Source organism: Podarcis gaigeae (assembly GCF_964106915.1).
Source record: "Podarcis gaigeae genome assembly, chromosome: 16".
Taxonomy (NCBI): domain Eukaryota; kingdom Metazoa; phylum Chordata; class Lepidosauria; order Squamata; family Lacertidae; genus Podarcis; species Podarcis gaigeae.
The window spans coordinates 10291194-10303887 of record NC_139693.1 but is presented as its reverse complement, the minus strand read 5'-3'; the positions used below and the strand labels follow the sequence as shown (position 1 = coordinate 10303887).

Genomic DNA, 12694 nt, shown 5'->3' with positions numbered 1-12694 from the left:
AATGTCTTAATAGTCCTCTGCCCCAACTATCATTTAAAGTTTGGTGAAGTTAAAACAGGTGGTATAGTGGTTGGAGCAGTGGGCTAGCGCCTGGGAGCCCAGGTTTCAAATCCTCACTCAGCCGTGTTGAGATTCCTGCATTACAGAGGGCTGGACTAGATGACTTTTGAGGTCTCTTCCAACTCTACATTTCTATGAAGCTCTTGCTGTGTAGCCTCGGGCCAATCACTGCCTCAAAAGACACACAACACCACCAATTTGTGGAGGGTGGCGTTGCGTCCAAGTCATTCATAAAGTAGACCCATTGGAAATTAACCGCCCAGCGCTAGGCATGTCCATTCAGGTCACTGGGTCTAATTTGAATAGTTCCACTACCCCTCAAGCTTGGGTGGTGGCAGCCCAGGACAGGGCCTTCTCGGTGGCAGCCCCTCAGTTGTGGACTTCCCTCCCACATAGGTCCATCTGGTACCTTCGCTAGACAACTTTTGGTGATTACTGAAGATGCACCTCTTTGCCCTGGGCTTTGACACCCAAGATGTCTGTTTTCAGGGCTCGCACCCTTGTTCCTATGACTAATCTGTTTTAACTTTTTAAAATTTTAAATAGTTGTTGGACCCTGCCTTGGGACTGCAGATTGGGCAGTACTGTATAAATTTAATGATACAGAGATTTGTATTTAAATAGGTCCCCGTAAGATTTCCTACCACCATCAACTTTTCCTATAAGGTCCTCAAAATTACAATAATATACCGTTACAAAAAATGGCGAGGAAAATGTTTTAGCAACTATAAAATGAGTAAACCCAGTCGAAGTGGAATAGAGCAGTATAAATTCATTAAAACAAAATGCCTTTAGTTGTCAAATGCCAGGCTGAAGTATCGCATCTTCATTATACGGAAGTGAGTGTCGCAATTCGGGGGCTGCTGCAGAGAAACCAAAGCAGCACATTTTACCCTAAAATGGGCATCTTTTTACTCACCTGGGTATGTTGTGGTGAGAAATACATTGTGTAATCTGGAGACAAGCAAGCACCGATGGGTAATTACGGGGTTTATCCAGTGTTAGTCCTACTCAAAGTAGACTTGTTGAAATGGTTCTGTTTATTACTTTCAGTGGGTCTACTAATGCTGGAAAAAACCCCAATGTTCTGATCTGCGCACGATATCAGGTGACATAAATTAGGTCAGAGGCGGATCGTGGTGTTGGCGTCACGGTGTGTTTTGAGTTCTTTTTTTAAAAGCATGTGTCCAGGGAGCTGGAATCCTTCCAGCTTTGCAAGTCAGTGGGGCTGGTGGTTCATTGAGTCAGCTGGGCTGGGCCATCCCTGGAGGCTTAAGTGGCAAAGTCACGAGGGCTGACCCATGGCAGATCCCTGTTGGCTGTTCTTGCTCTTCATCCCTCTCGTGGATCTGTTCTAGAGGGCTAGTGTGTTAATCTGTTAAAACAAGTGCAAAGTCTTAATTAAAGTACAAACAACCCTTAAACCTCCTTTGATGTAAACTGCAAAAATATACATATGACTTTATGGGGGGTGGGTATTAAAATGCCCCACAGCAAGCCATGTGTGTGTTGGAAGATGGGGGTTTAGTTCTGCTTCCCTGAATCACGTTTTTCATGGCATGGGGTCCCAGTACTTCTCATTGACTTGTGTAAAATGTGTGTGCGTGTGTAGTTATGAGGGGTTTTTTTTTGGGGGGGGTTCAGTCTGGATGGAGGTCCAGATGAGTTGGGGGGGGTCAGCCTAGGTCCTTCCAGAACCTGTCATCTTGTATCTGTGAGGTTAGAATGTATAAGGGGAATCTTGCCAAACCAGTTCCTATGTTAAGGTAATGTCTTTGTTTGGCTAGTCCAGGGGTAGGCATCCTAAGGCCCAGGGGCAGGATGCGGCCCAATGGCCTTCTCAATCCAGCCTGCAGACAGTCCAGGAATCAGTGTGTTTTTACATGAGCAGAATGTGTCCTTTGATTTAAAATGCATCTCTGGGTTATTTGTGGGGCCTGCCTGGTGTTTTTACATGAGTAGAATGTGTGCTTTTATTCAAAATGCATCTCTGGGTTATTTGTGGGGCATAGGAATTTGTTCATTCCCCCCCCCCAAAAAAAAATAGTCCAGCCCCCCACATGGTCTGAGGGACGGTGGACCGGCCCACGGATGAAAAAGGTTGCTGACCCCTGGGCTAGTGCAAAGAGGTTGCCGTAGAAACAAATGGATAGGCCTTTCCGCATGGCCTGTTGAGCCTTTTCAATCCATGCTCGGGTTATATATATATTTATAACTAGGACTTCCAAGTGAAGATGGCGACGAGTAAGGCTGCTTGTCCTTGAGCTCTGCGGTCTGTTCTAGTTTTGTGTATATATATATATATATTGATAAAAACACATACAAAAAATATGGTAAAAGCAATAAGTGTGACCGATCAAATGCATACAAAGATGAAATGAAAAAGCAATGAAAGCCTGAAAGCAACTGAGGATCTCTCATTGTGTGTGTGGGGGGGGGGTGAGTCAATTCAGTTCTTGACAAAGCGTCTCCACATGTTTATCTATAGAACAGGGCGTTTAGTGGGATTAGTTTTTATCCTGAATAGTTTTACAGTCAGTTGGCTCAGTAGTTGATGCTAACTGCTACATACAGGCAAGGGACATACCCGTTTTACTTCTATGTGGGCTCAAAAGCTATATATTTTAATTGGAGGACAGGAGCTGGGAGAGCACCTGTTTTGCCTTGACATTCTTAAACTGATACAAAGCTCTTAGAAGACCATCTTGACCGAAGGATTCTCTGCAGTTTTAACGTTGCTTCAGTTAAAGCGCCCAGAACTCCATTGCTAAATTTAGCCCAGAAATCTATGCTGGACTATTGTGACTCAGCCAAGGGAAAGCTAACTGCAAAGCAGTATGTAATTAATATGTCTTGCAGCCTTTGCCCTTTACATGTCGAGTGTTCAAGTACTGCGGCTGGAGATACTTTATTCCAAGTAAGAGGTATTGCCACATATTCCTCTGATGGAAGTATAGGTCAATTGATCCGGGCTTGTTAGGAGCTGGCATATATATAGGCTCCCAGGCTCCTTCATCTTCCTCCATATAACAAAACCTCAACTAGGCATGAGAACAATCTTGGCAAAGTAGACTCTGCCACAACAAGAGACTGCAGCTCCCTTGGCATGGGAAATTTTGCATGATCAATGTCTCCTCTCTAAACAAACACCAGAGGGAATCTTTAGCAGTACTGATGCACTGGAAAAGGAAGTTGAAAAGTTGGAGGGTACATCTCCAGAACATAGAAAATGGCCTTCTTCTGATGTGGGTCGTGTGCCCCATGTATTCTCTGGCACAGCCTGGCTCCCAAGTCGGCGCATTTGCTGTAGGCTCTCCTGTCTAAAGCAATCCATCAAGAGTGGAGATTCAGAGCAGATTGACGCACCAATTGGGTTTTAGGCCGCGCTAAACAGATTGCAGCGCGATGAGCTGGGGGACTCTCCGGCCAAGGACAAACCCGGGCAGGTGGTAGGACCCAGACCTGGGTTATACTTAAGCGGCTTAGAGCAAAAGGAGGGAAGGGGAGATGTCTGAGTAACCTGGGCGGGAAGGGGGGGTGTCATGCGATTCACTTGGCCTGATACAGAAACACAGAGGTATTTCTTCCTGGAAGTGGGTGATGGGAGCCCAAACTGTCCACTGGTGCAGAACTGAGAGCTCTACAAATTGCAGCTCTCTTAAAAATAAAAAGGTTCCTTGGTCTCCTGCAAAAGAAAAGCTTGTGAAGTCTTCTTGTGGTTGCATGGGATTTGCAGTCCCACGTCTCTGGAGGGCACTGGGTTGGCAAAGAGCGTAAGGCACAGGAGAGTCATCAGCAATGTGCAATGGTTGAGATGCGACTCAGAGGCAATGATCCTGCGCATTGGCGTCAAGCCATTTGCAAGCCGAGTCCTTGTTTTTTGTCCATGAGACATTCGAGGCTAATATATTAGGAATGAATAATGCAATCCGTATGGATAGGTTTGATCATGGCCTTGGAAACTGATTTTATTCTTGGCTTGTTGACAATTTTTGTATACTGCCCAATAACTGATATTCTCCAGTTTAAACGGCATAGTTTAGAAGCCATAGATAATTCATTTTGTGACATTGTACAAGACAGTTTTCAGTCTACACTCCTTGATCTTAGAATTGTTGTGGGTGAAATTTTAAAATGTGGTAATTTATGAACCAGGGAGCACCTTGAAAGCCAGTTAAAAGTTGTGTTTCTGAAAGCCCCGTTTTTAAAAATACATTTCACCCAGTAAAGCCCTAATACTAGCACCATTCCTTCATTTAACAGTTTGAAATATACATTTTTAATATAAAAAGGTATAAGGAGGTGGTACTTCTTTTTTATCAGGCGAAGATACTTCTTGCAGGTATTCCTCAACCCACCAGTTCTCAACAGGTGAAAGACAGTAAGATGTCTTCTTAATATGGGAGTTGAGGGATAGCTCATTTGGTAGAGCATGAAACAAACAGAGTCGTGGGTTTGAGCCCCACATTGGGCAAAAGACCCCTGCATTGCAGGGGGTTGGAACAGATTACCTTCGTGGTCTCTCCCAAATCTACAAGTCTGTGATTCTGTGAATTCTTGAATAATACAATTCAATTACTGAAGCGACATTCAAGCAAACGATTAAAAAAGGTAAGTTAAAATTCGGAAGAGTGACGTGGCCAGAGGTGTTTTGACCGTATATAAACTAGAACAGTGTTTCCCAAACATGGGTCTCCAGCTGTTATCGGATTACAATTCCCATCATCCCTGACCTTGCTAGCTATGGATGATGGGAGTTGTAGTCCAAAAACAGCTGGAGACCCAAGTTTGGGAAATGCCGAACTAGAAATACAAATGTGCTGGGTTTGTACTGATATCAGTTCTTGGCAATTGCTTTGTTTTCCTCTTTTGGAGCAAGCCATGAGGACTAGGAACTTGCAATTTGGAAAAAGAAAAACGAAGCTAATTCTTCTATCCCCCAGCAAGCTGTTTGAGATACCTTGGAAATGGAGCAGTGTGTCACAGGCTGCCAGCACGTGCCGGGTGTCCCACACGGCAAGCCAGCGGATGTTTTGCTCAAGGTGCCATCTGGATGGCCTGACTGTCACCCAGGTGGATCAGAGACAGCTTGGCGTCAGCCGGAGTCTTTGCGTCGCTTCTGATCCCTGTTTAAATAGCTTGAGCTGCCCGAGAGCTCTAATCTTCTTTCTGGGGCACTTGGAGAGAGAAGACCAGGAAGCTACCTATGCCTGACAGAAGCACAAAAGACTCCCAGGTTCCCAGGTGAGTTTACGGAACAGGGCAATATTCAGGTGAGAAGATGTCAGCAGGAGCTGGAATGTGCCTGTACATTTCTGGCTTCCAGAGGCAGGAGGCTGATTCCTTGTGTTTTGCTGTACTTTTCTGAGTGTCAAGCCTGCATCAAAACCAGACCCTCCAAGTGTCCCTATTTTCCAGCGACGGTCACCAATTTACAGAAGCTGTCCCGGTTTCTGATTTGATCCCATAATGTCCCGCTTCACCTTAGGTCAGGACACCCCTGTTTTCATTGGAGAAATGTTGGAGGGTCTGGGATAATGTGATAAGGAGATAAGTAATCAGTGTTGTTGTTGTTTTTCAATGTTCTTGAGTCATTTTGCCCCAGGGAAATCACCATTTTATAGTTCAAATCAGGGGAAATAAATACAGTAAACGGACGAAAGTACACAGATTCAAAAAATGTTTAGGGGTATGCGTAACCCCAGAAAAAAACACTGTAAGTAACGATACCACATTCACAACACAGCTGAAGGTAGCCCTGTATTTTTAAAATCATGGGTAGGCAAACTAAGGCCCAGGGGCCAGATCTGGCCCCATCGCCTTCTAAATCCGGCCCGCAGACGGTCCGGGAATCAGTGTGTTTTTACATGAGTAGAATGTGTCCTTTTATTTAAAATGCATCTCTAGGTTATTTGTGGGGCATAGGAATTCACTCATTATTATTTTTCAAAATATAGTCCGGCCCCCCACAAGGTCTGAGGGACAGTGGACCGGCCCCCTGCTGAAAAAGTTTGCTGACCCCTGTTTTAAATGTTTCATGTTTTATTATGTTGTTATATATGTTAGAAGTCGCTCAGAGTAGCTGGAACAACTCAGTCAGATGGGCGAGGTATAAATAATAAAATAATTATTAGGGAATAGGACGTCCCTATTTTCACTGGAGAAACGTTGGAGGATATGAAAGACTGAGAATTATTAATATGTGGTGAAATTTGAAGCAGGGTGATCTTTATCCCAGATTAATTGTCCTGGAATATTTTTGCATCTCTGGCTCCAACCATCATTGGGTCTGACTCGCTGCCAGCATGCGGCCCTTAAAAGATTATTCCTGAGGGAATGTGGCCCTCGATGGGGAAAAAGTAGCCCACCTAGGACTGGGGTGAGAGCATGCCAGAAGATCTTTGCTGGATTGGGAAACCCAGCATCTACTGGGTGAGATCTGGCGAAGTCATACTCTAAGCAGGCTCCTAGATATCAGTGGATTTCAACTGATTTCAATGGATCTCCTCTAAGTATGGATCTCCCAGTTGGATACAGTAATTATTCTGAATCCCGGTTGCTGGGAACCGCAGGTGAGGAGAGTCACTCCTGTGTTCGAATCCTGATTGAGGGTTTACAGCAGGGATCTGGTTGGCCACTGTGAGAACAGGATGCTGGGCTTGATGGGCAACTGGCCTGATCCAGCAACCAGGCGCGTCTTATGTTCTTCTAGGGACCTGCGAATGCCTACTCACTGTGAACTGGCAGCTTCATGGTTCCTCCTGCTCTGCCTTCTGTGAAGGGGGGGGGGCAGTCTAAATCTTCAAACAAGATTTGGACCAGACGGTTCTTCAAAGAGAGCAGTCTTTGCTGATTCATATGATTTGGGCTGCGGAATATGTCATAGACTATCCCATGGGGAAACTGCCTGGCCCACACACTTCATATTACAAATAACATTCTTAATTTCTTTCACCTGTGACGGTTTTGCAAGAGTTTCCTTTTTGCTGCAAATATCGCTGCGAGGAAACTAAATGGGATAGATTCTCTCTCTCACACCCCCCCCCCGCAGATTCTCAGCCCAAAGGGCCCTTTATTCTCCTAAAGGTAAAGATAAAGGACCCCTGACAGTTAAGTCTAGTCACAAACGATTCTGGGTTGCGGCGCTCATCTCGCTTTACTGGCCGAGGGAGCTGGTGTTTGTTCGCAGACAGTTTTTCTGGGTCATGTGGCCAGCAGGACTAAGCCGCTTCTGGCGAAAACCAGAGCAGCGCATGGAAACGCCATTTACCTTCCCGCCAGAGCGGTTCCTATTTATCTACTTGCACTTTGGCGTGCTTTCAAACTGCTAGGTTGGCAGGAGCAGGGACCGAGCAACCGGAGCTCACCCCGTCTTGGGGATTCGAACCGCCGACCTTCTGATCGGCAAGTCCTAGGCTCAGTGGTTTAGACCACAGCGCCACCCCCACTTATCCTCCTCATATAGCTTCAAATAATATTTCTGAAACTCTGTGTGAGGGGGCCACTGGTTCTCTCTCCTTGTCCTAGGATGGAGAGCTTATACAGACAAAATGGCTGCTCTTGTCCTACAAACAACAAATTGCGCCCCCTAGGACTTGGTGATATCTGGTTTTCAACATCATGATATATGACCAGCTAAACATTGTGATATACTGATATATCATGTCTGAAATAAGGATGGAGTTACATGTAAGCAGAGGCATTGGCCGACTTCACGGGTTTTCCTGCATCACGATTTCTGCATAGCACACAAACACACACAAACACTGACCCTACGATTCACAATATATTGCCATGTCAGAAATTATGAAACCGATATCACGATATGGGCTTCAAACCAGTTTTGGATGACAGATCGCCCAGCCTTAGCACAAAACCTTGATCCTAATCTGCATTCGTGGCAGAGAGCGGAATGGAATCAAGGACTTTATCCAGGGCGCTTAATCTGAAATAAACTGGAATCGTCATTAAAACACATTTTCTCCTTTTAAATACAGTGGTACCTCCTGTTAAGAACTTGATTCGTTCTGGAGGTCAGTTCTTATCCTGAAATGGTTCTTAACCTGAAGTACCACTTTAGCTAATGGGGCCTGCTGCCGCCGCCGTGCGATTTCTGTTCTCATCCTGAGGTAAAGTTCTTAACCTGAGGTACTATCTGAAGAAGTGTGCATGCACACGAAAGCTCATACCTAGAACTAACTTAGTTGCTCTATAAGGTCCTACTGGAAGGAATTTTTTTATTTTGTTTTGTACTATTTCTGGGTTAGTGGAGTCTGTAACCTGAAGCGTCTGCAACCCGAGGTACCGCTGTATTGTTTTAGTCATCTGGCAAAGGAATTCTGACAGGTTCCCCGCAAAATGCTCATTTTTTAAAAAAAGATTGTGCATTTCGCATTGTGAGCCGCCATGTTCAACCTTGCCTCCTCCCTTTTCTCTGCCCTGCATTCCAGCAGTCCTCCCTATGGAGTCCGCAGTGAAATCGGCGTTTGGAGTGCCGGCCAGACAGCTGCTGTGCTGTGTCTCGGCCGACTTCCCCAGGGAGAAGGGCATCAGCCCCCAAAGGTGCCACAGCAAGAACCGAGCGCAGCCTCCGGCTCTGAAGAAGCCGATCAACGAAAAGCACAAGTAAGAGTCCCTCTCCTTCTTTCCTGACCGAGGACCTCAAAACCCTAAGCCAGGAGGTTCAACTCGAGGGCCACATTGCCTTCTGGGCAACCTCTCGGGGGCCGCATGCAGGTGGTGGGCGGGGGCAGAGGCCAAAGTAGGCGGGGCAACAGATGTAAATTTCACTTTTTGCTTAGTTTCCACACATGAACACAAATGGCCCTCTCTGTCCTCCAACCAGACATGGTCAGAGGTCAGGAACATATTCTAGCACCCTAGGAGGGTGAAAAGTAAGACTGGTGTTGGGTGTGGCCCAGTGGTGCTAATCTGAATAAAATATTCGGGGGCAGGTAAGCCCCGCCCTGTATAATTTATCACAATACACGGTACTCACCCACCATTGGAATGGCAATGTCCTGGCTGAGATGACTGGCAGAATCCGGGACCAAGGAGAAGAGTTGGTGGAAGAAGATTGGAAAAAAATTAAAGTTTATCTTCAAAAATATTGTAAAATTAAGGATTGTTAGAAAGATGTTGGGAAAAGAAAATTATGTGGTTTTAGCGGAAATGACATAAAGGATTAAGTTAAAATGAATTGGTGAAAGAGAGAATGTAAAATTATAGTATGTTAAGATAAATTATTAGGATAAAAACAAAGTTGGAAGGATTTGCTGGAATATCTAATTGAATTAGAATACAAAAATGGGAGGCGTGAGGAAGTCAAGGAAATAGGTGAATGTAAGTAAGTGAGTTAATGGTATGACTTGTTTTTTATTTCTTTTTTCTGTTTTTTGATGATGTTTTTTCATATGCATTGTTTTTTCTTTTTCTTTGATTGTTTTCTGTTCATTTTTTTTCTGTAACCTTTAAAATCTTAATAAAAATTTATATATATATATAAAAAAGGAATGGCAATGTCCATCAACTTGGGCGGGGGGCCTGGCCCCCTCAAATATTTTATTGGCAGGGGCGCGAAGGGACCTCCTCAGCCCCTAGGAGTTTGCCTACCCTTTCATCCATAAGGGCTAGAAACCCGTTTTTTAAAAAATGAAAATGATGCTAAGATTTCTCCGGAATTCTCAAGGTTTCCCTGCTACCCAATTCTGCATGTGCTAATTCTGCGCTTGACAGCAATGGTGGAAACACATGGCTGAAGTCCAGCACCCACACAAAAGCACCTGCAGTTGCTCGTCCAAACTTTTGACAAATTCCACAAAGGAGGCGAGCCCACCTCTTCCAGAAGCATCTCATTCCCGTGCTTGAGTGGCTCATCTTGATTCTCTTTTTCCTCCAGGAGCAAACGGGACGCAGCCTTTGCTCAACAGAAGGCTGAGCGAGCCACCATGAGGGCCCACCTCCGGCAGAAATACCAGCTGCCCAAGGTAAGGCTTGCCTTCTCCCTGACACATCTTGCCCTGTCTGTCTCCAACGGGGCCTTCCTTGGTCCCCATATCCAGAGATTAAACAACTGACTGCAGGGGAAGGGGCTTCTTGGTGGTGGTGTCCCAACTGTGGCATTCCAAACTCCATTTCCCCATAGTTAGTGACCTAAAGCATGGTTTGCTAAACCAGTTTGCTAAACCAGGGTTTGCTAAACCAGTTTGCTGAACCATAGTTTGCTGAACCATGGTTTGCTAAACCACAGTTTAGTGTTATATGTGAGCCCAGCTCCCCAGCTAACTACTGTTTACTGACTATGGCTAACAGTCTCTTATAGACCAAAGTTTGCCGTTGCTTCCTTCCTACACCTCAGTTAATGTTAACCATAGTATTATGCGCAAACCTGGATGCCCTCCTTAAGAACGGTTAAGGAGTCATCGCTGCCCAACAGCTACAGATCCACAAAACTATCAAAACCACTCTGAAGGCTCAGCTGCTCCTGCTGGTACATTTAACTAGCCTGCGACACAAGAAACCAAGGTTTAAGCGATTGTCAGATGCTTCTTCATTAACTGTGGTTAGCATTAGCTATGGTTGAGCATTACACGTGAATCAAGACAATGCATCTTAAGTGGAAAGGCTCCCTCCTCCTTAGTCTCAGCATTGTCCTTGTAGAAGTCAACAGAGAGAGGAGGGTGGCAAGAAAGCCATCATTAGCCAGCTCTGCCTGCCATTGGTGCCATCTACTGTTGGGCTCCTTGCCTTCCGTCCTACCAGTCCCAAAGGGTGACAGCCATGGTCCAGCATTAATTTCACCCTGCCCCCCTTTCTTCCTCTCCCAGAACCGGACAGATAAGAAGCAGCTGGAAGCGGTTGGGAACAAGACGAAACTCCCCCAGGACCTCCTGGCTATTGTGAAGCCCAAAGCTACCACAGATCCCAGCTCCATCTTCTCCAGCTTGGGTGGTCTGGATTTCAGCGCCTTGCGGGTGACGGCAGCGAGTGCTGTGCAGTCCCTGCAGCGCCCGGTGCAGTGCCCCATCATGTGAGTGAGCCCCCCTTCCAAGGACCCTCACTCCAGCGGACACAGGAGTTATTATTCACCGGGATGCGCGACTGCGGATCGCTGGACCTCAAAGCCCCTCCACGGTCTTGACGTGGGCCCAGCGTCCACCAAACTCAAGGCTGTCTTGGTTCTGTAGCCCAGGACTTGTGGGTTGGATGGGGGTGTCCTGGTGGGTCTCGTGAAGCCCGTAAGACAGAGCTTCCCTGCCACTGCTGTAGGAGAATTTATGGCTTTCTGATGGGACAAGTGGTTGGGCGCCATCAAGGATGATGCCACCTGGAACCGGCTGCATGGCCACTGTTTACGTTTATCTGGGAGGTTCCCTGAGATGTCTCCTTCCACACAGCCTGGTTGCCCTTGCCAGTGTTAGGTCCTTCAGGATCTTTGCATCAAAAGTCTGTTGAAGAAGAAAATCTGTGGTACCACCATGAACATGGCTGCTCTAAAGCAGCCACAAGTAGAACTCAGCTGGCCAGTGGCAGAGGACATCAACACTGTGCACAAGGCCTACGGTTCAGTCCCCGTGTCTTTGGGCGCTGGGATTTTTGGCAGTGTGGGAGGAGAAGGATCTGTGCTTGGGGCTTTGAGGAGCGGCCAGCAGCCAGGTTGGGTGATCCCGGGGAAGATGGTCCATCTCCTGACAGTCCACGTTCCTGCTGTCTTTGGGGTGATGTTGTGGGTTCAGAGTCCCTTGTCTCAATAAAACAGTTGATCTTTTGCTTTTGTCGTCATTTTTGCTATTGGTAACAATAAGAATTATGATCTGAAGAGGGGCTTTTGTTAATTCTCCATTACAAGGAGTTTTGACCCAGGCTGTTGTTCATTCTTGGAGCTTCATAAAGCTTGTGAGAATAATCAGAACATGGAGGGTGGAGCTGTAGGAGAGAGGCAGCTGGGAGGAAACAGGGCAGGAAGGAGAGAGAAAGAGAGTCAGAGGTGAATTGTTTGAAAAGGCAGCAGAATCCCTGAGCCCTACCCAGTAATCTGACAGCACCAGATTGCAGCTCAAAAGCAAGACCAGGAATGCTTCCAGACTTCTGCTATTTTGCTGGGGTAGGGATTGAGTCCATTGAATGCCTGCAAATTCAGGTTGTTCACTTACAAGTAGATCTGGTGCTCTTACAGGACAAAACTCCTCACAGCACACACACGTATACGTGCACCAGACTTTGTGCAATAAAATAAATACAGTGGTACCTCAGGTTAAGTTCTTAAGTGGTTCTGGAGATTCATTCTTAACCTGAAACTGTTCTTAACCTGAAGCACCACTTTAGCTAATAGGGCCTCCTGCTGCCGCCGCGCTGCTGGAGCACGATTTCTGTTCTCATCCTGAAGCAAAGTTCTTAACCTGAAGCATTATTTCTGAGTTAGCGGAGTCTGTAACCTGAAGCGTATGTAACCTGAGGTACTACTGTACTTAATAAGCAGCTGGCATTGTACAGTTGCCCTACAAAAAATCGTGCAAGAAATCAGAATGAACGCTCAACAAATTTGGTCACCTGGAGTCCATCACTGAGCTAAGTAGCCATTTCTGGAAACTTAGGCTGCGCCGATGTCATACATTTAAAGCACACAGCTTCCCCG

The 12694-nt window shown here is 46.1% G+C and overlaps 1 protein-coding gene across 8 annotated transcripts; it reads left to right on the top strand.

The window, feature by feature from the left end:
* Positions 1 to 1797: 1797 nt before the first annotated feature.
* LOC310833432 (complexin-3-like) lies at positions 1798 to 11828 on the top strand. Of its 8 annotated transcripts, none has more exons than XM_083716168.1 (4): positions 1798 to 2304; positions 8511 to 8685; positions 9959 to 10046; positions 10887 to 11828. In XM_083716168.1, the coding sequence occupies exons 1-4, from the start codon at positions 2295 to 2297 to the stop codon at positions 11091 to 11093; spliced, it is 480 nt and encodes a 159-aa protein (XP_083572294.1). In that variant the 5' UTR covers positions 1798 to 2294; the 3' UTR covers positions 11094 to 11828. The 8 variants fall into 8 exon arrangements, with proteins under 8 accessions (XP_083572294.1, XP_083572296.1, XP_083572295.1 ...); XM_083716170.1 differs by lacking the exon at positions 1798 to 2304 and adding an exon at positions 4443 to 5304 and having other exon boundaries at positions 8514 to 8685; XM_083716169.1 differs by lacking the exon at positions 1798 to 2304 and adding an exon at positions 4456 to 5304.
* Positions 11829 to 12694: the final 866 nt, after the last annotated feature.

Bases quoted from the DNA above. Each gene is read 5' to 3' on its own strand.
- LOC310833432 (XM_083716168.1), top strand. The intron at 8,686-9,958 runs GTAAGAGTCCCT...TTTTTCCTCCAG, and splicing joins CCGATCAACGAAAAGCACAA to GAGCAAACGGGACGCAGCCT. The intron at 10,047-10,886 runs GTAAGGCTTGCC...TTCCTCTCCCAG, and splicing joins AGAAATACCAGCTGCCCAAG to AACCGGACAGATAAGAAGCA.